At 39.2% G+C, this 27,573-nt stretch overlaps 1 protein-coding gene and 1 pseudogene across 9 annotated transcripts in view; one reads left to right on the top strand and one right to left on the bottom strand.

The window, feature by feature from the left end:
• Window positions 1-27,573, bottom strand: part of ATE1 (arginyltransferase 1) — a 166,255-nt gene that overhangs the window by 93,549 nt on the left and 45,133 nt on the right. For all 9 annotated transcript variants that reach the window (XM_032311904.1, XM_032311905.1, XM_032311903.1 and 6 more), the window contains one exon: window positions 19,830-19,862. In XM_032311904.1, coding sequence (XP_032167795.1) covers window positions 19,830-19,862 — 33 coding nt within the window. The remainder of the gene's footprint in view (window positions 1-19,829; window positions 19,863-27,573) is intronic.
• LOC116573577 lies at window positions 25,043-26,637 on the top strand (annotated as a pseudogene).

Below are 27,573 nucleotides of genomic sequence, written 5' to 3' on the forward strand. Positions count from 1 at the left end.
TCCATTTAAAAACCTGCTTTCACTTACTTTACTTGTTTGTCCTCCTGTGAGTCCAGAGTCACAGCCAATGCGACCTCCCACCACTACTCCCATCTCTCGATGCATGTGGAAGTCAAGGATCTTCTCCATCTGCAGAACTCTATTTGGCCTTATAATTACTGAGGAAAGAATGGGTCCTTCAACTATGTATTCTGACCCCCACGACATCACAGATGAGGAAACAAGAAACCCAGGAGTCAGTTCAGCAATACAATCAATGATTATTAAATCATGAAGTTGTATACTGACATACAAACTAGCCTCCCAGCCCCTAGGTCAATGCTAGTTTTATGCGATCCTAAGAAGATCCGCCAATCAAACACATTTAAACATCTTTACTTTCCAAATATCCCTAGGATATCCAAGTCAGCAGGTAAGGCAACATGAAAAACAAAGTTTTTCAATTGCATGGTTTCCAACAACTTTCTTAAAACTTGTTTTGCTGTATTCCTTTTCTTTCCAACATGTTTTCTGACAATTAAAAAATGAATGATTTCCTTTAATCTCTTGTGGGAGCTTCACTGACCCAATTTTAAAAATCAGATTTAAAAAGTGGAAAACAATTTAAGTGAAGGCAGAGAAGAAGCTATTTTCCAAAAGGTACATCTGGTTGCTTCAGCACTACTGATTAATAATGATTTGCGGTTCTCAGTTTGGCAAATCAATTAATACTTCCAAGTTTTTCAACAGGTACGTGGCAGCTGTGGGAAACGGGTTGAAGGTGAAGCTGAATTACTGATCGCCTTGGCCCTCCGTAAAGAGATGGAGCAGCCAGAACCCCCAGATCACTCCCTTCTGGCTGGGCAATGTGGAAAAAATTCAGTGCCTACCATGTTTCCAATATCATAAACTAAACTGATTTCACCAACATGCTTCATATTTGTGAACACACACACATCTGTTGAATCAGTATTACCCTTCCACCTGACATAAAACTGCCATAACAGGCTTTCCCTCAAATAAGATCCCTTAGGTCAAATTATTTAACACTAAAACAGAGGAAGAATACAGAAATTTGAGGGACAGAGCAAAGGTGGTAAAAAGAGAAAAAAAAGTAAGTCGGTCTGTGAAATCAGAAATCAGGAGAACTCCTGGTTATGTCTCTCTAGTCACTGAACAACATCCTTGACATCCAGACCCACTGAACTTTCTCATGCCACAACCTGCTGGTTTTTATGAGCAGCCACTAGAGATCACATTTTTTACAAATGTGTGTATCTTCAGTTAACATAGATTTGTCACCCTCACCCCCACTAGGTCAGAAAGATCCACATCTTAAAACAGTTCCTTCTCTTAATTCTCCACGGGGCTCAGTCCCTCCGCACCCAGTCAATGACTAGTCTCTCTGTACTGACTGCCCCGAGAATCCTAGTTCAATACTTGGGACTCTCGCATTTCTTCAACCTCTTATTTCTTTAAGCCTATTAATTGTTAACAGAAGGAAATGAAATGAAATAAAGTCTATTAATTGTTAACATCCTTCAACTGTTACTTAAAAACACAGAGGGTGATACAATTACAGATGCTACAGGAAAGGAGACACTTTGGGAAAGAGAAAGTAGCAGAGGTGCGGGAAGGGTGTGAACCGGCAGCTCTCACACTTCTTGGTCTCCAAATCTCTCGACACTTGCAGGACTTACTAAGCATGGCAAGGAGATTCTGCTCATTGGAGGTAAGTTCAGGAGATACTTATTAAAACTAGTATTTTTAAATTTTAACAAATCCAAAAGACAACTGACAGAATGGGAGAGGATATTTGCAAACGACATATCAGATAAAGGGCTAGTATCCAAAATCTATACAGAGCTTAGCAAACTCAACACCCAAAGAACAAATAATCCAATCAAGAAATGAGCAGAGGACATGAACAGACATTTCAGCAAAGAAGACATCCAGATGGCCAACAGACACATGAAAAAATGCTCCACATCACTCGGCATCAGGAAAATACAAATCAAAACCACAATGAGATACCACCTCACACCAGTCAGAATGGCTAAAATGAACAAGTCAGGAAATGACAGATGCTGGCGAGGATGCGGAGAAAGGGGAACCCTCCTACACTGTTGGTGGGAATGCAAGCTGGTGCAACCACTCTGGAAAACAGCATGGACGTTCCTCAAAAAGCTGAAAATAGAGTTACCCTATGACCCAGCAATTGCACTACTGGGTATTTACCCTAAAGATACAAATGTGGTGATCCGAAGGAGCACGTGCACCCGAATGTTTATAGCAGCAAGGTCCACAATAGCCAAACTATGGAAAGAACCTAGATGTCCATCAACAAATGAACGGATAAAGAAGATGTGGTATATATATACAATGGAATACTATGCAGCCACCAAAAGAAATGAAATCTTGCCATTTGCTACGACACGTCCTCTAGGATGGAACTAGAGGGTATTATGCTGAGTGAAATAAGTCAATTGGAGAAAGACAACTATCATATGATCTCCCTGATATGAGGAAGTGGAGATGCAACATGGGGGGGTTAAGGGGGTAGGAGAAGAATAAATGAGACAAGATGGGATTGGGAGGGAGACAAACCATAAGAGACTCTTAATCTCACAAAACAAAGGGTTTCTGGGGGGAGGAGGGCTGGGAGAGGGTGGTGGGGTTATGGACATTGGGGAGGGTATGTGCTATGGTGAGAGCTGTGAAGTGTGTAAACCTGGTGATTCTCAGACCTGTACCCCTGGGGCTAATAATAGATTATATGTTTATCAAAAAATAAAAAAATATTTTTTTAAAGTATGTATTTGTTATTTGCCTAAAAATAACAATGAATAACATTTGTTAAAAAATAACCACTATATTTTCCAAAACAAAACAAATATTTAGTGAGAAAATGGCACTGATTTCCATTTCTGGAATCTCTTTAATAGTCTGGTTTGGCAGAGGATAGCTGGATTTCATACGTGCTTCTGTATTTGCTGTCACCATGCAGCCTCCGAAAAACACCCCATATACCCATAAGAGAATGCGAGAGAAAAAGGCTAATAAAATATCATTTTGACCTCAAGGATCCCTTGCGGAGGCTTCAGGGACCATCAGGAATTGCAGGACACTTTTGAGAGCACTCCCATAAATGAATTTTTAAAAATACAGGCAGTGAAGGAGGCTATGAACTGTAAGCTATAAAAAGAAAGGGCGGTCCGTACAGTGACTTGAGTCTGGGATTTGGAATTAAAGTAGCTGGAGATAAGCCCTAACTTCACTGTACACTTCCTGGCTATTTTACCTTACCAAGGCAATAACTACTTTTAAACTATCCACTTCTGCATTTTTTAAAAGTAGGCTCCATGCCCAACATGGGGCTTGAACTCAACAACTCTGAGACCAAGATTCCCGTGCTCTACCGACTGAGCCGGCCAGGTGTCCCCCCATCTCAGCATTTTTAAAACAGGAATCCTACTTCTCTTCACCCTCAAAGGTCCTTGTGAAGAACAAATGATAATGTACAAAGAAAAGCATCTTGCAGACTGTGAGCAAATCTGGGTCAGTTTTAGCTTTTCGTTTTAAGGGGTCTGAATGGCACACCCTAAAAGATTACACCTGTGAGATTACACCGGTAGCTCCTGGAACAGCAGCTATTCTAATTAATAGCCGCTATCTGAATTTCACCATAAATCAGTGATGTGATCAATAATATCTAATAGTTTACCTTTCTCATGCTTGCATTTGCACATTCTGGCTATGTGAAAGAATTAATAAGCAAAGTTATTTCTCAGAAGTTCCTCCACTGCAAGGATTTAGCTGATAACAGGAAAAAATCTAATAGAGCTCACCACTAGCTAGACAAAAGAAAAAACATCTTAAAGGCTGGAGAAGAATGGCGAGGTTTATGGATGAGTGAGCTCTGCAGTAGGACACCAAAGATGCTCTGTAGAAATGGCATCAATATTAATAGGCCAATTTCGGCTTCTACTTAAACTGCTCCCCTTGTGCTCGCTTCGGCAGCACATATACTTAAACTGCTCCCCAAATGGGTGTATATGTACTCTGATAGTACACTTGTCTCCTGACCCATCTGCCTTCACGTACCTCATTCAGGCCTAAAAAACACTGTTAAGACTCAAAGGAACAGACAAAGGGGGAGTCATGTGCCAGGGACGAAGAGGCAGAATTTATTTGTTGGGCAGACTTACTAAGCATGGGTCCCAAGATAATATTATCTTTGAACAGGGAAGGTCTTCAGGACCTTTAAGAAAGCAGAACCTGCACTGTCCTCCCAAGACATCCAAAAGTACCTCTCCCAGACCTCGCCTAGTTCACTCAAAATCTACAATTAGACAATTAGTGTCCTGCATTTTTTTTAAACAGCAGTTCATGGAGGCCCCCAAAGGAAATCACTTTAAGCACCTGATTCAAAGTCTGCATTGTATTGAAAGAACTTATTTCTGCAATTGTTTTCTTTTGTTAAGTTTCATGAAACACTGAACTGAAGTTCAGACTGATTTTATTTTGTTTAAAAAGATTTATTTACATAATATGACAGAAAGGGAGAGAGGCATAAGCTGGGGGGTGGGGGGAAAGAGGGCAAGACATACTCCAACAAACTCCCCGCTGGGTGTGGAGCTGAGGCAGGGCTGGCTCTCAGGACCCCAAGATCATTACCTGAGCTGAAACCAAGAGTTAGATGCTTAATTGGACACTTAACTGACTGAGCCATCCAGGCACTGCATTGGGATTTATTTCAAAAATAAAAACACAAAGATGTGCTAAACCACTCTGATATCAAAATCTACTTAATTTCTTAAAAAAGAAAACTCAAAGCTAATTTGAAAAAATATGGTCTAGGGGCGCCTGGGTGGCTCAGTGGGTTAAGCCGCTGCCTTCAGCTCAGGTCGTGATCTCAGAGTCCTGGGATCGAGCCCCACATCGGGCTCTCTGCTCAGCAGGGAGCCTGCTTCTCCCTCTCTCTCTGCCTACTGTGATCTCTCTCTGTCAAATAAATAAATAAATAAAATCTTTAAAAAAAAAAAAAAAGAAAAAATATGGTCTATAATTAAGAAGTAAAGAAAACAAATTTAAGTTGGAAAATACAAATAGCAATACTCACGGTTACTACCTATCATGTAGTCTTGTATAAGTGATTTAAAAATCAAATGTGGAGTGCCTGGGTGGCTCAGTGGGTTAAGCCTCTGCCTTCAACTCAGATCGTGATCTCAGGGTCCTGGAATCAAGCCCCACATTGGGCTCTTTGCTCAGCGGGGAGCCTGCTTCCCCCCTCTCTCTCTGCCTGCCCCTCTGCCTGCTTGTGATCTGTCAAATAAATATATAAAATCTTTAATAAAAAATCAAATGCAACCAATTCCTAATTTGTTGGGAATTGGTTGCATTTGATTTTTTAGCATCTAATTAGCATCTAATTAGTTGGCAATCGGTACACTATAAATGGCCACCAATTTAATACACTTCCTGGCTCAGAGCTATATTATAAGATAGCTATAATGACAGTCTACCTGGAAGACTCCAGTCCTGTTTCTAGTTAGGTTCAAAAGTATGTGAAATTAAAATACTTTAAGGATCAATTCTGAGAAAATATATGGTGATTGGAGTATCCACCAAAGAACATTACACTTTCCTCTAATCAGAATCCTCTAAATGTCCAGGAAAAGGAAAACTCCATAACCGTGTACTTCCATTCACTGACACAACACTCAGGTAGCTTGAGTCCCTGCTCGCTGACAACCCCCTGCCTCAAGAAGACAACTGTAGCCTTGAACTAGTTGGGAACATTACCTGATGGGTTTAGCTACCAATAGGCACTGCAATCACCATCACCAAGAAATATTTTTGTCTTTCTAGATTACGTTTTGGGGGCTCATTCTGACAATAACAGAAACTGTGAGTACCCTGATTTGATATCCTGCTGGATGTCAGTATTTCACAACCCAGCTTACATTATAGGGGACAAATTTATTGATCTTAGCCTTGAAAATACTCAATTATCTTAGTTAGGTATAACAAATTAAATAATGCTAATTCTGTAACAAGCCTGTACCACAATTATTAGTCTATTCAGGCTTATTCTGATATGATTATTTCCAATCACACTTATATTCCAATTCAAAGACAACTACATTTAAATGACGTTAATAAAAGAAAGTGCGTGTACAAGTTACAATATTTTCTTTCGCTGTATTTTAAGCAACACTTCCTCTGCTCATAAAGCATATAAAAGTTGATTTTGCTGGGGCGCCTGGGTGGCTCAGTGGATTAAGCCGCTGCCTTCGGCTCAGGTCATGATCTCAGTGTCCTGGGATCGAGTCCCGCATCGGGCTCTTTGCTCAGCGGGAGCCTGCTTCTCTCTCTCTCTCTGCCTGACTCTCCGCCTACTTGTGATTTCTCTCTCTGTCAAATAAATAAATAAAATCTTTAAAAAAAATAAAAAAAAAAAAATAAAAAAAAGTTGATTTTGCTAAGTAACATACATGACTTATTTTTTATAGCCTTAGAATTAGGAAGAATTTCTATCATGTTCCTATTCACACAATTCTAATTGCCACACAGTACTTTATACTAGGTAAACTTCTAAATGCCTCGATTTTATCAGAATCCCTGAGCTGATGAAGATTAGCTGGCCATCAGAGAGGAACAAACTATAACAACTGCCTCCATTTCTGTTGATAATCTCAATAAACAACTCATTAGCATCTAACTTAACAATTTTAATCAGCTCTACTATGTCCATGACATCGATACCATGACGTCTATGTACTTCCAAATTGGGAGAAAGAAACAAATCAAACAAAATTGTAAGATAAAATAAGCTAATTACAGTACATTTATATGAGGAACTATTACGTCATAAATAAAAGCTATTTTTACCAAGAATTTTTAGTAACATAAACATTTCTCCAAGTCAAGTGAAGACAATATAAAATGCCATGTATGATCCCAACCAGATGAAAATTTCCCCTCTCTACATGCGTACAGCACACAAACATAGACTGATGAAGATGGGAAAAAACACTGGGTACTATCAGTACAGGGCTCGTGGATGATACATACTCTTTTCTTTTATTTTTAATAAAAAATGCACTAATATATAATCAAGAGTTTTAGAGACTGAGGTTGGAGAATTATTAGTATGTGTTAAAAAGTATGTGTTAGTATGTGTTAAAAAGAACCACTGATACCTGAAATTTGATAAAGGCCAAAAAAATGGGTATTCTTTTTTCATTTATTTATTTATTTATTTATTTGATTTATTTGACAGAGATCAAAAGTAGCAGAGAGGCAGGCAGAGAGAGAGGGGGAAGCAGGCTCCCTGCTGAGCAGAAAGCCAGAGGTGGGGCTCAACCCTGACCTAAGCTGAAGGCAGAGGCTTTAACCCACTGAGCCACCCAGACGCCCCTCATTTATTTCTAGATACAATTTAGTTAACATATAGTCCATAGAGTGTATCATTAGCTTCAGGGATAGAATTTAGTGATTCAGCACGCGCGGAGAATACCCACTGCTCATTCCATCACGAGCCCTCCTTAATTCCCATCCCGCAGTCACCTCACCCTCCTCCCACCACCGGACCTCCATGAACCCTCAGTTTCTTTCCTAGAGTTAAGAGTCTCTGATGGTTTAAGTGCAGTTCTGGGCTGGATTATTCTAAACAACTTAGCAAACTCATCTCAACCCCTTATTAAATTGTGTGTGTGTGTGTGTGTGTGTGTAACTCAGTATCTGTATTTTCACAAATGTTCCTTGCACCAGCTTTACTGTTACTAATACTGGCACTAATTAATGTGCTCATGCTCTGTATGTATGGTTATCAGGCTTTTCTCTACCTGACAATGTAGCTGAGCAGTTTTGGAGGTGACCTACTGAGGAGCTCAAGCGACACTTACTGGAGCTAAGAAACGCACAAGGGCCCTCATGGTCTGAGATGCGCAGCCTGTCTTTTCTTGACTCTCGAAGACATTCCCACTGCTCCAGTTGTGCTGTTTCTCTTTTTCTCCCTCTCCACTAAGTCTGTGCCTTTGTTTTTGTTTCTGTTTGATAACCAGTAAGTTAGCCCCTCAGTGGCAGCAGGATTAGATTCGGTTTATGGTCTGTTGGGTGAATGACGTAGATCCATTCTCTGTTGAATGAGAGGAGGCAGAGGCAGAGACTCTGGTTCACCAGGGGTATTTTTTTGCCTGTGTATCCGTGAGCTCAGTCAGTTAAGGAGAACAGTTCTTTGAGATCTGAACCCATGAGTTTCTCTGTTTATGTGTGACCTGTAGCTCAAGTTGCAGAACTGGAGCTCAGAGCTCTATGTCTGTGAATTTGTGATTCAGAAAAGTGTTTATTTCTTATTACATATGAAATATTTTCCTACCTTCAGAGGTTATTAATGGCTCATAACATCACATTTCCTTATTAGAGGAGCTCTGTAAAATTGACTTATAAACATTATATAAATCAAATATTCTCCAAATACACAGAAAATAAACTCCTTACAGAAAGTACTACCTCAGAAACATTTTAAAAATAAATCAAACTGGCTTAATAATTTTGGTTTAAAAAGAAAAAAGGGGGGGCTGGATGGCTTAGTTGGTTAAGTCTCTCCCTTTGGCTCAGGTCATGATCCCGGGGTCCTGGGATGGAGCCCCAAGTGGGGCTCCCTGCTCAGTGGGGAGTCTGCGCCTTCCTCTCCTTCCCTCTTCCCCCCAGTCATGTCCTATTAAGTCTTAAAAGAGAAAAAATAAATAAAAAAGCATGTCTTTCTCAGATTTATTAGTATTATGTATAATATATGAATAGATTTTTTTAAATTACGAGTTTCTTTGAGTTTGCCAAGTATTTCTGTATCCACTGAACAGTAACTCCCTCCCTCCACCTTCCCCAGCCCCTGGAACCTCTGTTCTACTTTCTGTCTTTATGAATTTGCCTACTCTAACTACTTCAGGTAAGTGGAATCACATAGTATGTGTCTTTTTGTGACTGGCTTATTTCACCATGATGTCCTCAAGGTCCATCCATGTCATAGCCTGTGTCAGAGTCTCCCTTCTTCTTAGGGCTGAGGAATATTCCACGGGATGCCCAGACCACATTTTGTTTATCTCTTCATCTGTTCATAAACACTTGGGTTGCTTCTACCTTTTGGCTCTTCGGAACAATGCCTCTATGAATACTGGTTCACAGTATCTGTTTGAGCCCCAATTTTCAATTTTTATGAGTATATACCTAAGAAAGAAATTGCTGGATCATATGGTAAATCAATTTTTAATTTTTTAAGGAACTGCCACTCATTTCCATAGCGGCTGCACCATTTTACATGCCTACAAGCAATGCACAAGGGTTCCAATTTCTCCACATCCATGCCAACGTTTATTGTTTGCTATATTTTTGATAACAGCCAACCTGATGGGTGTGAAGATGGTATCTTACACACAAATAATCTTTGACTCCCTGAAACTTAACTACTAATAGCCTAGTATTGACAGGAAACATAACTGATAAAAGAAATAGTCAATTATTTTGTTATATGTATTATATACTGTATTCTTACAATAATGTTGGAGAAAATATTAATAAAATCATAAGAGCAAATATATTTACAATACTGTTCTATTACAAAAATCCACGTATTAGTGGATCCACAGTTCAACCCACGATGTCCAAGAGTCAACTGTACAAAATATGTTAAAATGTTAGCTAAGATCACTCAGTTTGAGGGAGCTCTTCATTTGAGATACCCTTAATTACTTTAAAAATGAAAAAGTGAGGGTTGGGGTAATAAAGGGGCCTGTCCAAGGTCACAAGACCCATTTAGATGAACAAGAAGGACCCAAACTTGTGAATTCTCAACTACTGGCGTTTTTCTCACCAGACACTGCTTCTGTGCTGGCTCACATCAGAACACAATCATAATACAGGAACATGTTCTATTTAATGTAATGGATTAAGAGGCTTCAGCAGCTTACTAAGCCAGAGGATGAATCAAGAAATGTATTTCTCAATGACATAATTCTTAGGAAATGAAATGCTTCAAGGCAAGCAAAATAGTCCACCCTAATACTCATAACTTAAACTAGAAGCACTGTGATGACAAAAATTTGAACTTTACAGAGCTTAAATCACTGAAGAATGATTTACAGTAAATGTGTTTAATAAGTGTGACAGAAATAAGAAAGGAACTTATTTTTGCATTTCTATTGCAGAATACAAAAAAATTAAGATGTTAATCTGTTGACTATTTACTTTGACATTTCCTTATATTTTTAAAACCTAATTATCCAATAAAAAGACTTCTACTGAGGCACCACAAAACCTTACAAGGAAAAGTAACAGAACCTCAAACCTCAAATTCTACAGATTAGTCAATATTTATTGAAGATGGGAGCCTGGATGGCTCACTTGGTTAAGTGACTGCCTTCGGTTCAGGTCATGATCCTGAAGTCCCAGGATCGAGTCCCACATCAGGCTCCCTCCTTGACAGGGAGTCTGCTTCTCCCACTGACCTCTCTCCTCTAAGGCTCTCTCTCATTCATTCTCTCTTTCTCTCTCTCTCTCAAATAATAAATAGATAAAATCTTTTAAAAAGTTTATTGAAGACTACGACAAACACCTTAGAATCAAGAGTAACTACCTTAATGAAACTTAAATTTAACATCAGTTCAATTTGTGACCTGTTTTTCTGCTCTTTCTTACAGAGGGGAAACGCATCCCCCCAGTTACAACCCAGCCTGATATTTTTATTTAAAACTGAATGACTGCAAACATCAAACAAGACTGACATCCCCATGGAAACTAATCCACCCCAGGATTTACCATTCAAACATTTTCGGAAGCATTCATGCACATGTAATGGGTAATGAAAACTGTCAAGGCAGATGACCTTAATTTTGAACACAGTTGAAAGATCCTTGGAGTAATGATGAAAACCGTAACTACTTGCTAAAGGAAGACTGATCTGGCAAAAAGGTACCTGGGAAAGGACTTGGATTTTAAGAAGCCTAAACTAATCTAAGCTCCACGCCAGAAACATCTTCAACAAGGAAATTTATGGCATTTTTCCTCTTTAAGGTCTGGATTTTTTTATTCTAGTACTTTTTCTCTTATTTTCAGAATTTTGATATTTTTATCACAGGAGACTGGATTCCAGAAAAAGACTTCCAGTTTATACGATTTCATTCTAAAACATAAAGTTTCAAGTAACATTGGCTCAACTGTCATGCGATACCCAGAAGCACGCTGAATTCCACCAGCACTTGCTGGGTGTGAGCCCAGGGAATACTCTTCCGACTACCGCAGAAAAGATGCTTACGCCCTGCTTACCGAAGTAAATAGAGGGCAAACAGGAAATGTCTTTAGTTCAACTGATTCTTTGTCAGTGGCCTCAGCAGCCGTCCCGCCCCAGCCACAAGCTCCCAAAACCCTTGAGACCTAAGGGAATGAGAAAGCAATCAAGTGATAATCCCAATGATTATCTTATCTCTAGAATTCTAAACTGGTGCCTCCACCCAACACTACTCAGCCTGATTCTACAGCACACGAGACCCAGCCTGAAAACTACAGGACTCTTCCCCAACCCACGTTAGCTAGAAAAAACAGCACCTCTCACTTGAACTCCCTTTTATCCAGTAGGCACAGCCTAGCTTTCCTTTTTAAATTATTCAGTACCAACAGCAGCCTGACAACCATTCTCTGAGATCTAGCCCTCGGTCAATACCTCTGTCTGCCCTGGTCCTGGCTCTCTACGCACAGCTGGTGCTCCCAGGCCCCAGACCAGACAGCAGATGAAAGCTCGTCTAAGTCACCCAGCTGAACCCTCTTCCCAGCTTCTCTCATAGCTCCCAGGCTATCAGATCCACAGCATCCTCCTTGTTTGGTAAAACGGTTTTAACTCCCTTTCCAAGTTTAACAGCTCAATCTTCTCCACGTCACCCCTTGACTACTACCTCTGCAAGCTCCCTTCAACTCTACAGAACCCACCTTGGTAACAGCCATTCCCTCTTCCAAATTCTGGCCACCGAAGGTATCCTGATATCTACCAGAGCCACCCCAAGCAATGATACTTCATTTGCTTGCAGATTAAAGAGATGGTTAGGTTTTTAATGGTCCTTTTTTTCCTGCTACTACATGCAGATTGCAATCAGTGTACACAGAGGCACCCAGATGCCCACATTATTCCAGGCTGTCACAGAGCTCCAAGTGAGAAGTCGCTCTCAACTTCAAAAAAAAGGTGGGAAAGATGGTTTTACAAACTATCGAAATACACTAATGGCCAACACTTAAAATTAAGAGTATTAATTAAATAGCTAATATTCCTTCAAACACATCTATTTCAATATATAACACTATCTTGGGGAATACTAAATCTGCAAACACTACACCACAACTAGGGGTTAGTAAGGAAGTAAGATACCAAGTTGAATCAGATCTTTTCTACATTTTAGAAAATTAAAGGATGAAGAAATGATATATGCCTTTTTTCCCCCAGCTTCAGTTACACATGATAAAAACTCACCCATTTTAAGCGTTAATTTTGTGATTTTTAGCAAATTTATAGAATTGTGGAATCACCACCACAATCAAATTTGGGATTATCTCTAGCATCTCCAAAGCTCCTATGAGCCCCCTATGTATGTACTTAATCCTTCACTTCCTACCTCTAATTACACTCATCTGCTTTCCGCCTCTCTAAATTTCCCTTTTTTTGAGTAATTCATTAAAACTGAAACACAGTATGTAGCCCCCTGTGTCTGGCTTCTTTTGCGTAATGTTTTCAAGGTTCACCCACGTTGTAACCTATATCACAACTGGTGCCCGTTATAGCCGAACAGTACTCCACTGTACACACAGACGTTTATCCACTCACCAGCTGACGGACATTTCAATTGTTCCCAGCTTCTGGCCATTATGAATAATGCTACTATGAACATTCACATCCAAGTCTTTGGACGTCTATTTTTCATTTTGCTTGGATATTCCTGTATTTTGGGGTCAAACAGTAACCCTGTCTTTGAAGAAATGCAAAACCATGGCTATACCATCTTAACCGTCCCCACAGTGACTAAGGTTGCCAATTTCTCCACATCTTGCCAACACCTGTTACTGTCTTTTGATTACAGCCATTCTCCGGGGTTTGTCCGGGGTTTGTGGTGGTATCTCATTGTGGTTTTAATCTACATTTCCCTAATGGACGGTGAGCATCTTTTCATGAGCTTATTAACCAACTGTATGTTTTCTCTGGTGAAATACATAATCAAGTCTTTTGCCCATTTTTAAACTACATTGTCTTATTACTACTGAGCTATGAGTTCTTTCTATTATCGAGTCTAACAATTCCATTGTGATCAGGGATGATTTTGATCCTTTCCGTTACTGAGCTCTGTATAATGGTACAGCATCTGATCTTAGTGAATGTTCCCTGTGTATTTGAAAAAATACGTCATTTGTCACTGTTGGGTACAGTGTTCGGCAGAGGTCAATGAAGTAAAATTGTGTGACAGTACTGTTCACATCTCCTGTAGTCCTCCTAATTTCTAGTCTTCTGCCGACTACGGAGAAGGTTGTCCTAGAGTCCCCGCCTTCCACAGCGGACCGGACTCCTTCCCCTTTCAGTCCCGCTGGCTTTTGCTCCAGGTGTTCCCGGGCTCTATGACTGTCTCACGCTTTGGATTACTGCGTCTTTGTATGATGAACTGACCTTTTAGCTCTATGAAATGTCCCTCTTCCTTTCAGTTGCCAGCCCATGCCCTGAAGTCTGCTTTGTCAGATAAGAATATATAGCCATTCCAACTTTTTCACAATTAGCATTTGCGTGGTTTGCCTTACTCTGGCCTTTTACTTTTAAATGATCCACGTCAGCACAGTTAAGGTAGATCTTGCCTTTTTTTTTTTTTTTTTTTAATCTAATCTGACAATCTCTAACTTTTAATTAGAGTGTTTGGATAGGTACTGTGCAATAGGAGAGCCACTGGCCATATGCGGCTTCGTAAGTTCACTAAAATCTTAAAATTTTAAATTCAGATCCTAAAAAGCTCAGTATCTACGTACGACCACTAGCTATGCATGTGCTTGGGACAGTGTAGATACGGAACATGTCGACAGCAGAGTCCCGGTTCCGATCATTTATACTGAGTGCACTCAGCAGTGCTGGACTTCTTGCTGTTTGCTGTCCGTCTCACTTTTCTTTGTTCACCTCTCCTCCTTTCGGCCTCTCCTGAGACTGAAAACATGCTATCCTGGCCGTTATCTTCACGACTGGCTTATCAACTGGATCTCTTTGTTTCTAAGACTGCTCTAGGGCAGTGGTTTCAAGAGGGAGTCAATTCACCCCTCTGGGACATCGGGCAGTCTAGAGACATTTTGTTTCAATTCAGGGGGAGGGTGCTCCTGGCATCTATTAGGTAGAAGCTAGAGATGTTGCAAAGCATGACACAATGTACAGGATAGCGCCCACAAGAAAGATTTCATGGATCCAAAACCTCAGTAGTGCCAATCTTGAGAAATCTTGCCCTTGGGTTTACAAAATACATCTCGAACTTATCACTTCACATAGTGCAAGAATCTTAGAGCATTACCAGAGGTGGGGAGGAGAGACGGCGAAAACAGGTGATGGGGACTAAGGAGGGCACCTGTCATCATGAGCACCAGGTGATGTGTGGAACTGCTGAACCACTATATTGTACACCTGAAACTAATATGACACTATGCGTTAACTGATTAGAATGAAAATTAAAACTTAAAAAAAAAATCTTATAGATTATTTCATTTTCTCCTTTCTACCTTGTTATTATTGCCACATATCAACAGCTGTGATGTTGTGCTCAACCAATGTACCTCTCCGGGCTCAATTTTCCTTAGAACAAACCTGGGAATATCTACCTCACAGACGCTCTATGAGAATTAAAACAACATAAGCAAAGAGCTTAGCATTGCACCCATCCACTACAGGTGCTAACATCTCAGTAAGTGACTATGATACCTACTAAATGAAGACTCTAACTGATTTGAAATGAAATCGGAAGGACAAACCTTAACAGAACCTAAGCCACCTACATTCACACATGGTGAAATGTCTTACAAACACCTCTCCTGTCGCTCTCTGCCTCCGAAATGCCGACAAGACTGCACCCTACTGGACTGGCTGGCAAAGTCTGATTCGGAAGAGAATTTTAAGAATCTTTTAGCTTCTGATATATAATCCCCTTTATTTACCTGCATTTAATTGAAGACATCTGTAGGTGGTGCCACACAAAATGTAATTCAGACTTAGAAATGTCAATAAAAATGTCTGTAAGGAAGAGGGCCGATGTGAACCTAGTAGGGGAGTGCACATCAGCAACCACAGAGCCACATGAAATTAGGAATATAATGGAAATATGTTGCCTGACTTGACGAGGTGATAAAAGCTCTTTTCCCATAAAGCTTAATGAGCTCTATTAGTCTTCAGCTTACAGGAATGTAAAAGGGTCAGCCCCACAGAGGGAAGTAACTGACTCTCCACACATGGCTCCATTCAAATGACAGCAGATCAAGTTACTGATGTAATTACTATAACCTGACAATTTCGTTAGATTCATGTGGCAGTTAACTGTTTAGGACTTACAACAAAGGGACATGGCTCATTTGTACTAGTTTTGTAGACAAAGTGAAGTTTAAAGTAGTCTTCATTTTCTACTGCAAGACTCATGTATTTTATGGTCTCTACCAGATTTTTCTTTTAATCAAAATTAGGGAAGGTGTTTTGGTATTTACCATATGTGTAACTTTCCTTCTCCAGCTAAAACATGAGCGCAATGGCAAATTAAGCATTTGGGACTCCTAACACTCTCCTGCTTTGGCTTTACTTTGGCTTGCAGGCTCTGTGAGGTGGCAAAGGAACAGAATCCCGAGCTCAGTGCTGTTGAAAATTTGGGGTAGCAGCCACTAACTAGGTCATCAGGAAGCCTCTGCAAAATTCCAACAGAAAGCCCTCAAAGTATATCCCAAATACTTCAAGTAAAGAAAAGCACACTGGTCATCTGTAATTTTGACTTTTTTTTTTCCTTTCCCAAGTCCATAAGCTCAGTAAGAAAAGAGATATTTAAACAAGGTAAAACACAACTCCAGATCATTAAGTGGAGAAAGCAGATCAGACAGAAATTGACAGAAACTATCACTAAAATTTGATCATACTTTCCCTCTACTTTTCACCAAAGAGAAAAGCTTTTGCACATAGATTCTCAATATTTAGCCAGATATAATTTAAAAAAATATATCTGTTCGGTATAACTCTAGCTGTACAGTTGGCAAACTCCAAGTCCTATCTATACCTGAGAGCGTCCAAAGACGAAAAAAGATGAAGATCCTGATCTTAAGTAGCTACAATCTTGCTAGAAAGACTGTTAACCATATCGAAACACAAATATCAGGCCTTGTGTGTTTTTAGCTGACCGCTGCCAAATTATGGGTAAAACCCTGTTCTCTGCAGCCTCAGCCTCACCCAGCTCAGTCATTCATTCATCCATCCATTCATTCAACAAATATTTACCCACAGCCTCCACTGTACTATTTATTATACTAAAACCAGACACACAGACGAAACAAGAAAAACAGGGTCCTCTCTCACTGGGCTTACATTTGAGAAAAGTCTATCGGTGAGGTCTATTTAGAAGGATCTTTGCCCCAGGAGTGCCGCGGACAGCAAGCTCCAGCCTCCTTACTCACGCCATGTCCAGGTAAACCAATCCAGCCTAAATGTCTTCTGCTCAAACCCATTCTTCCTGGTTTCCCCTCAGAGCTCTTGCTGAAATCAGAGTCCAACCTGAGACCTTAAGCGGCATTCTCTTCACCTAAGCTCCTGCAATTTCTCCCCACCCACCTTTTTCCTACAAAACTAGATCCTGTTTGCACATCAATCAAACCTGCCTGATGTACTTCCCAAACACTGATGACAAAAGCCACCGCTTCTCGTCTCCCCATTGTGGCCCCTTCATGGAAAAGCAAAGGATCAAAAAATTTAACATCTTGTATGTCTTCTTTGTAACTAATTTCTGTATGCTTAAATTATTTTTAAAATGAGATTTATATGTATAACTTTACATCCTACTTCTATCACTGTTTTGTTCATCAACACTCATGAATATGTATATGCATAATCCCCATTTTAATGGCTGTCGAGCGTTCTATCCGTAATATGGCTGTCTGTACCATTATTTACTTGACCTTCTCCTACTGCTGGACATTTAGACTGTTTATAATTTTTTTTGCCATTACAAATCATGCTATAATAAACATTTATGCAAGTTTTGTCCTCACTTCTCATTATTTCTCAGGCAGTGATTCTTAGCCTAGAATTACTCAGGCACACAACCCACAGATATGAATTTATATAGATGACCAAACTGATTTCTCTAAAAGACAAAGTTTAAAAACATTCCATCCTATCGATCTTCCTAAGCATTCATTAGAAAAAAAAAAAAAAAAGATATCTAAATAGGTAAGCAAGCATTTATCACTATTCTTTTAAACTATACTTCTTTGATTACTTACAAGGTTAAACTCTTAAAACATTTATTACCATTGGTATTTCCCCACACTATCTCATAAAATACAACCAAAAGTCATGGGAAAGAAAGTACTACATTTTAAAATTGATTCCAGGAGATCATTAAGTATAATAACCTTATCACACCTTCCCCAAACTGCCTTCTATCTATATACGTTTTAATGAACAAAATTAAGGATTTTTTTTTTTTAAGATTATATTTATTTATTTATTTGACAGAGAAAGACACAGGGAGAGAGGGATAACACACAGGGGGAGTGAGAGAGGGAGAAGCAGGCTTCCAGCTGAGCAGGGAGCCAGACGTGGGGCTCGATCCCAGGACTCCGGGATCATGACCCGAGCTGAAGGCAGGCACTTAACAACTGAGCCACCCAGGCACCCCCAAAATTACGGATTTTTAACAGAAGCAAATCTTACTTCTCAATCCTTTCCTCTGTGATACTTCCCATCTTACTATACTTATAAAAATGCTTCATCAACTAAAGAGTAAATTATATAATTTATACTGTCTTCAAATTTCTTATGGTGTGTTTTTTTTATTGTTCTTGCAGTAAACTTTATTTAAAATTCTATGTGACAGGCATTATGCTCAGTGTTTGTCACACACTATTTCATTTTGTTTTAATAACCATAAAATATCACCATTTCCATTTTTAGATTAACTAAAAGATGAAATGACTTGCTCATGAGCCGACATTTCAAAGCGCATAGTCTGTCCAAACAGAGCTTTGTTTCCCCCTTGATGCTGGATTATTTAGAAAATGTAACCAAACCTGGATGGCACTCTCTGGCCTCGTCCGTTTCCTCTGGCGATCATCAAACTGGTCTCTAAGAGTACTGAATGTGCCAGACTGGGCTACACTGTATACCCACAATGCTTCAGGAATTTCGTGAACACAGTGTCACAGAAGCAGAAAAGGGAACAATTGCCTCTGTGTGCAGAGGCAGAGAAGGGCCGGACAGTGGACAAAGCGTGTAGGCTCAACCTGAAGACGGACAGGATTTGGACAAGCTGGGAACGGGGAAGGGAACCTAAAGGCAATATAAACAGAAGCAGAAGGAAGAACAAAGAGAAGGCAGAGAAGAGCATCTTACTGTGTGGGGCTGCGGTGCAGCCCCAGAGAAAAATACGAAATATTGCTAAGGTTTGAGTAGCACTTCATTTACTAAACTCACGTGAACTCATGACCCTGGGATCAAGACCTGAGCCTCAGCTACCCAGGTGTCCCTGAGTAGCACTTTAAAAATGCTGCTATGGGGGCACCTGGGTGGCTCAGTGGGTTAAAGCCTCTGCCTTCGGCTCAGGTCATGATCCCAGGGTCCTGGTATCAAGTCCCGCATCGGGCTCTCTGCTCCGTGGGGAGCCTGCTTCCCCCCCCCCCCCCCGCATAATCTCTTTCTCTGCCAAATAAATAAAATCTTTTAAAAAAATGCTGCTATGTCGACTGCTTCATTGGACAGGTAGGAATTATCATCTGCGTTTTTAAAGATAAGAAAATCCAGGCACAGGGAAGTTGCTATTTGCCCGGTGTGGCCAGTAAGGGAAGGAACGCTCTGAAACCCAGCTCTGCTTCTGAGAGCAAGCATCTCGCCACACACTCTGCTGCCTCCTCCGTCCTCCGTCCTCCAAGCCTTACCCATCTTGTGTCAACGCACAGGTCAGGTGTTTTTCCTCAGTATCTTTATACGACAGTGTTATCACTGGAAACCCAGCTCTACACTGCAGAACGAGTATGAGGACTCAAGGTGGCAGTGCACTGGGAGGGGGGAAGGGAAAGGACCAGAGAGAAGTTGGGGAGGGAGACACAGGCAGGGAGCATGCCTGCGTTTAAGAAAGGCTCAGTAACAGGTAAGTCCTTTGTTCTTCCCTTATCAATTCCGGGGTTTGAAAAAGAGCTCTCAAACCAACAGAAACTTGCCTGACAATAGCACCCCTCCCCGACGCCCCCCACAACTCCTCCAGCTCTCAGTTAATGCCAGGGCAGTTAAGACGATTTGGCTAGCGTCAACAGTTACGAAACAGATACAATAAGGCTCTTTACAATGCAAGACTGATTTCAGTTTACTTAAAAAAAGAAAATGTCCTTAAAAGAAATAAAGACCTGTTATGAAGGTGAGCAGTTCTGTAACTTACAGGAATTCTTATTCTAAAAAAAGTCCGTATTCATCTCATTACCATTATTGAAGAGTATGAGTTAAAACAAAATGATCACCTCTAAATTACCAAATAAGTGCCTAACAAAACATGCCAGTAGTGATGTTCCATTAGTGACCCTAGCATTAAGGTTAGGGAGTAAACTCTTACCTCCAGAGGGGAGCTGCAAAGGAACCTTGTAAACTGCAGAGTCACGTTTGAATATCAGGATCAGTTTCATCCAAGAAATGAGCAGCAAAAGACAACAAAAAAGGAAAAATTATTATTACATATCTTTTCAATAACAGCATCTAAAGTAAACTTTAAAGTCTGCAAAATTAACATTTTTGATATATTGTGTAGTTCATCCACAGAGTATAGAAAAGTTCAATCTACCCCAAAGTTGGTATCCAGCTATTTTAATTAAATAAAATCTGTATAAAAAATGAATTAAAGCCCAACAAATTATTCTTAAAAGCTTTCCTTTGTTAAGGTTTCATCTTACAACCCCTACATAATATCACATCCTCCACAGCAATCTTCCTGACAATGAATGCCACAGGCAAAATTAAGTCAAGGCCAAGAGAAGGCAGAGATAGAAACCAAAGGGGAACCAAGAAAAGAAATAAAAAGTCAAGACCAGGCAAGGAGGCTGGGGAGCGAGAGTGAAGGAGGAGAGGCCCGCCCCTCTGGGGCCCGGCCACAGCGGTCACCCCATTCTCTCTCAGCACACATGCCTCCTTGCTCTCTCTACTAGCTCCTTCTCTGACACATGTCAAGGCTTACAGAATTTCATCTGAAACTAAGTGTTATACATGCCATTGCTCAGCATTTAAATAAAGAAACATACATTTTGGCAGGGCAGGGAGGAGCCAGGAACAAATGACAAAGCAAACTGCAGCGCAGCTCTGGAGTGAGGACTGTCACATAACTCCACAGACATTCGTGATGATAATTCACAATGTTTTTTAGCTGTTATTTATAAAATCAACATTTCAAATCCTTTGAGAGTTACTGGAGTAGTAAAATACTCATAGTATAAACTCTTGATCTTTCTAAATGCAAAATAACTACAATAAAATGCAGTAACAGGCTTGTTTCCAAGCACTCTTGAACTTCCTCTCCACAACAAAGCTAGCTAGTACTCACAGGGAATACAAATAATTTGATTCTCTTTTAGAGATACACATTGAAATATTTCTCAATGAAATTACATGATGTCTGGGATTTCCTTCAAAATCACTGGGGGCTGTCAGGAGGGAACTATTGTAGGATAGTGTGTAGATCAAATAAGACTTGCCATTATATTAAACTGGTGAGGACAAGAGATGAATATATGCAGATTCATTACAGAACTCTTTATACTTTGTGAATATTTCTAGTTTTTTATAATAAAGTTTAAAAAGTATATCAGACACTTCCTCCCCACAAAGCTAAAGCAAATATATTTGTAAAATGTTACTAGCGCACACCAAAGCCATGTAATTAACTACTATCATTCAGGTCCCGTTACTTAAGGAAACTTTTTCTTAATTTAAATATCAATATACAATTTGATTATATTAACTGTTAAGAGAACTTTCTGAAAGTGCAAGATATACCAAAATTTTAAGTTTTCATAATGTTGATACGTAACAAATTACTTCTGTTGAAATTTAAAGGGCAACCTTGTGATCTTGGATTATTTTCACAGTAGCCCAACACAAGACTATCCCTACCCTTCCTCCCAGGACAAAAAAGAAAGAACTGAAAGACTAGCCAGTTTTTTTTTTGTTTTTTTTTTTAAAGATTTTATTTATTTATTTGACAGAGAGAAATCACAAGTAGATGGAGAGGCAGGCAGAGAGAGAGAGAGGGAAGCAGGCTCCCTGCTGAGCAGAGAGCCCGATGCGGGACTCGATCCCAGGACCCTGAGATCATGACCTGAGCCGAAGGCAGCGGCTTAACCCACTGAGCCACCCAGGCGCCCCTAGCCAGTTTTAACAGTGGAGAAAAATGAGGTATGGAGAATTTTTATCTCAAAATGAGAAATAAGAAATAGGCTCTTGCCCGGTTTCTGGCCATTATGTGCATATTACTGACGTGGTACGCATTATACTTTAGGACTTAGAAGTAGTTCTGGCTCAATAGTAACTGATATGTCAGTTAGGATGGAAGTCACTTGACTTTAAATAACAATCAAAAGAAACACATAATTACTCTCCAAGAAAATGAGGGTCCCTGTGGATCCAGTAACTGACACACACCTTTGTCACATGTGTATGTAACATTCCTATCACAGCTTTTTCAAAATAGACCTAAAAATTTCTATGCTGCTTGAAGCTGCCAAAACATGAAGTACATAAGTAGAAGTTCTCAATTCCCAAACCAGTAAAAACAGAATAACAAATCACAAGGTGCACATTCACTCTCCTACTCAAAGGACATGAAAAAGTCAAAAAATGCTATTTCTCGATTAGTACACCAGAAAACCCACGGCTAGTTCCCTTCAGTTAATTAGTTAGTAAATTTTCATTGTAAAATGACACATATTATATTCAACACAAATGGTAATACTTTGAAAAAGAACTATAAAAAAGCAAATTAATTACAAAATATATTTGTACATACACTCTGACAGTAGAAAAGATGCCTTTTAAGAGATACCATCAGAATGTCTGATCAGTATAAAAATGGCTCAATGATGCTGTTACAACAAAAAAGAGTATGGCCACAGTCTATAGTCCACATTAACACCACTTTTCTAACATAGTTATACTAATATGGCTACTTAAAAAATATGTTATGGGCATAGTTAAGTTAGTAAGTTTAAAGGAAAGATCCTATTTTAGATATTCTGGCAAAATGTTGAGAAACTAAAAAACTTAATATGTTTACAAAACATCTTACTGATTTTACAGACAGGAATATACTTCATCATTCTAGAAACAACTGAAAATAAATATAGCCACAGTTTTTATCTATTTTATCTATCTTATTTTATCTATTTTAAAGACTACTTCCAAGACATGTTGATTTAATACAGCTGAAAATAGGAACAACCTCCTCGACATCTGGCTTTTCAAACACAAACAGGTTTCTCGTTACAACATCAGTAACATTATTACCTGGACTCACTTGCTAAAATTCATAAAAATGCCATCAATTATCTCATCTACTCTTGAATTTTTTTTTTATTTTTTTAAAGATTTTTATTTATTTATTTGACAGAGAGAGATCACAAGTAGGCAGAGAGACAGGCAGAGAGAGAGGAGGAAGCAGGCTCCCTGCTGAGCAGAGAGCCCGATGTGGGACTCGATCCCAGGACCCTGAGATCATGACCTGAGCGAAGGCAGCGGCTCAACCCACTGAGCCACGCAGGCGCCCTACTCTTGAATTTTTAAAAAAGATTTTATTTATTTGATAGAAAGCAAGAGAGCATAAGCAGGGGGAGCAGCAGAGAGAGGGAGAAGTAGGCTCCCTCCTGAGCTGGATCCCAGAACCCTGGGATCATGACCTGAGGAAGGCAAACGCTTCACAGACTGAGCCACGCAGACGCTCCTGAATTTTTTTTTAAATAAGAAGAAGTACGTTCCGTATTTAGCATTCAGGCATAAAGGGTATCAGTACTATTTTAAAAAACCTTTCAGGCTCTAAAAAGGGAAAAAGGATAGACCCAGATCAGTTCTCATGTTCCACACTACTTACTGACCTTGCTTCTCTTAAGTATTCTTACCACCTCCAGCTCCATCCGTAGCCTACGTCGTAACACCCTCTCATTCCTTCCAGAAAAGCACTTAGTGCTTACCAAAATTTTCTCAACAGTTTTCCAAGCACAAAATTGTAGCTAAACTTCCTGTCAGTTATGATCAGGAAGTTCTTTCTTTTTCCAAGACTTGTTATTAACCATGCCAGTTATGTGGGGGGTGGTGGGGGGCTGGGAGGGACTGGAGGGGGAGAGGAGGGGAGGGGGAAGGAGGCAAGAAGGAGAGAAGAATGCACACCACTGGTTTTGTCAAACCAGCCTGGCAAAACTATGATCAACCATTTATCTTTGCAATAGAAAACATTCAACATGTAAGTAATATAAGCTACTATATTCCTGAAATGCCTTTTCTTTTTAATAAGGAACCATGTTAAATCCTATATTTAAACAAAAAAGGAAACATTAAACAGCAATTTTTTTATAAGGCACAAATTTTTTTTTTCCTAAATCAAAGAGTTATGCCTACTTGTCAAAGTGGAGTTCAAGTCTTTCACGTAACTGTTCACAGCGATTACCCCAAGTGTCCCGCATTAACCAAATACCGCCGCTGCTGCTGCTGCTTCCTTGAGCTTTCACCCCGGCACATGGTACTTACAAACTGTCAGGGGACAAGTCTAACGACTTAAGGCTATAACCTAACAAAATCTTTATTTAAAACTTTTATCATACCTCCATGTAAGATGCTAAGTTTTCCTCCCAGGAATTTGGCAGTTTTGATTCAGTTAAGAGTCTAAATTAAGTTAATTGAGGCTCCCTTTCCATTCTCCCACAACCGCTGGTACATATTCGATACTATATTTGGAAACTGACTGTTTTAAGGCAGTACAGGAACTAAGTTTTGTTAAGAATGTGTTTCTCGTGAATCTCCAACTCAGACATTAATCTGATTCTACAGAAGAAAACAGTTTTATTATTTCATTTCACTGCAGAAAAACAAAACCTTCAAAAGCAGCCTACATAGCTAACACCCATTTAACAAGTCATCCAGAGAATGGAATTAAATCTGTACTTAGCAGGCAGTGACAGCTAAGGTCTGAGGACAAAGATCCTGTTTACCCTGACTTTAGTGGGGGAGAAAACAGAACAGATTCAAGCAATCCTTAACTTCCTTTCTAGAGTTGCTCTCTAATCCGCCTGCCAGCAAGGTGGCTGAAGGGAGTAACACTTGCACTGGCTTATTTGGTTAGACCTGGAGCCCTTGGACTAGCCATTAAGCTTCAATAAATCTTAAAAGATGACAAAGAAAATCATACTTACATCCTAATGTATTTAAATCTATGTCCCCTAAGCCACTAAATGCCCTTCTTTTGTCAACAGAAAGAAAGAACAATGATCTAAGAGTCGATCTGGAATCTCACTAGATTCTTCAACTTGAGTGAGTACCTTCAATTATTGGGGCCTTAGCTTTTTATCTGTAAAATGATTTCAGCCAAACCAGTTTCACCAAAAGGTACTGTGGCACACCAAGTTCCTGAGGCACTCTCTAAAACATGACTCCACGGCCACAGAGGTTCAAGAAATGCTGCGTGTTATTGCCGCCTCACCTCCCCCTTCCTCATCCTAGAGAATTATAAGGTACACTCACAAATTGAAGGCTTCAAGAATTCCTGCCATTAAAAACAAAAACAAACCCTACAAGATGAGTAAGTTCTGTGGATTGAAAACACAGCATTGTAATCGTGTGTAGTAACAACACTGTACAATATAGTACAAGTTGCTTTAAAAGAAAAAACCCAAGTAGATCGATCTTAAGTGTTTTCATGACAAAAGAGAAATGGTACCTATGTGATATAATCAAGGTATTAGCTGGCACTATGGTGGTAATCACGCTGCAGTATATGGGTTTCAAATCAGCATGTTATAGACCTCACACAATACTCTATTGTCAACTATATCTCAACAAAGTTAGAAAAACAAAAACTCTTCAACTTTATTTTATCTAGTGCTTTCCAAAGCTACATGACCAGAAAGTTTTGTTTTTTGGTTTGTTTTTAATTTCGCGTAACATTTAGTAACATTCTATAGAATATTCTACAAAACTCATCCTGGGAAACACTACCAGCTCTGATTCAGTTTCCCCAATCTGTATTTAATAAAAATGCTCACTAAAAATATTCCATACGCCTTTTTATAGTATGAAAAGTCTAATACAAACTATCAGTGAATTACTGGTCCCCTTTTCCCTCCTTTTAAGAGGTACAGTTCCTATCCAAAATTACCCCTCCTAGTATAAGATTTTGCACTTTAGATTGGTGAGCGGCCTAATGCTCAAGCCAACACCACGGAAGGGACTAGAATAAAATGCCTCTTGAAAGACTGTAATGTCTTCCCAGAATCACAAAAGTCCATAACACTCTACAAAGAGCTCCAAAGCTTTCGCTGTGTTGAGTCCGGTTGGCTAATGCATGCCCTAAGAAGTGAGCTACTTTGATGTATACTCTTTTACTACTTGCCAATTTCTAAGAGCAGTAGAGATTTGGGCAATAACTAAGTCATTCATTACCACCTACCTCACTGCACATATTCACTATAATGACAGTTGTACGTCTTAAAGTGACTTAGTATCTATTAAAACAAATAACATATTTGAACATATTAAAAATTTACTTACTATTTACTACCTCAAGTTATGGTGCTTCCATTTCTAAAATTAAATGGTGAAGACTGAAAGATGAATCTATAATCCGGTGAGAATATAATTCTACAGGCTTTTCTTCCCAATCTGCGATCTGCGGTGGAACCACCACCAAGAGGCAGATTTTCATGAAAACCCTTACAAGGAAGACCACACTCTCAAGGTTGAACCCTTAGATACAATAGAAGACGTGAAGGCCAAGATTCAGGATAAGGAAGGAATTCCTCCTGATCAGCAGAGACTGATCTTTGCTGGCAAGCTATTGGAAGATGGACATACTCTGCCTGGTTACAACGTTAAAAAGGAGTCCGCTCTTCATTTTGTGCTGGTGCTAAGAAAAGGAAGAGGAAGTCTTATACCACTCCCAAGAATAAGAGAAAGAAGGTTAAACTGGCCATCCTGAAATACAATAAGGTGGATGAGAATGGAAAAATCCGTCGCCTTCGTCAGAGTGCCCTTCAGACTGAGTATGGTGCTGGAGTTTTTATGGCTGGCCAGTTGGACAGACATTATTATTGTGGCAAATGTTGTCTGAACTATTACTTCGACAAACCAGAAGACAAACAATTGTATAGGAGTTAATAATAAAAGACATGAACTAAAAAAATAAACATATATATATATAAATATATAAAATATATATAAATATATATTTATATAATATAAATTATATAAATTACTTTATATAAATATATTTTTAAATTATATATTTTTATTATTAAATGTTTAAAATATTATTAAAATATTTTTAAATATTTTAAATATTTAATTTTTATTTTTTTAAATTTTTTTTTAAATTTATTTATTTGACAGAGAGAAATCACAAGTAGGCAGAGAGGCAGGCAGAGAGAGAGGAAGGGAAGCAGATCCCCTGCTGAGCAGAGAGCCCGATGTGGGACTCGATCCCAGGACCCCGAGATCATGACCCGAGCCGAAGGCAGCGGCTCAACCCACTGAGCCACCCAGGTGCCCAATATTTAATTTTTAAATTTAATTTTTATTTTTATTAATTTTTATTTTTAATTTTTAAATTTTAATTAATTTTTAATTTTAATTTTTAAATATTTTAAAATATTTTTATATTTTAAATATATTTATATTTTATTTAATATTTTAAATATTTTAAAAATTAATTTAAATATTTAAAATAAGTATTAAAAATTATATAACATTTATATATTATATATATATGTAAAATTCTGCAGCTTGAAGAGCTCCAAGAGAATGGAATTTAAAAGACTTTCATTGTTTTACAAAACTATCAGCACCACAAACAAAATCACCATAAACAGAGGTCATATCAAAGGGCAAAGAAAAGTTCTTGGCCAAGTCACCAAAATGAACACCTACTAAAAAAAGACTCCTGTGTTGGTGACATCATGTGCTGAGTCCAGAATCATGGGGCTTCTCTAATGGAGGAATCTTTTGGGGGCACCTGGGTGGTTCAAATGGTTAAGGGTCTGCCTTCAGCTCAGATCCTGATCTTGGGTCCCTGGGATCGAGCCTGCATCGGGCTTGTACATGTGCCTGTGTGC

Source organism: Mustela erminea, chromosome 14 (genome assembly GCF_009829155.1).
Source record: "Mustela erminea isolate mMusErm1 chromosome 14, mMusErm1.Pri, whole genome shotgun sequence".
NCBI classification, from domain to species: domain Eukaryota; kingdom Metazoa; phylum Chordata; class Mammalia; order Carnivora; family Mustelidae; genus Mustela; species Mustela erminea.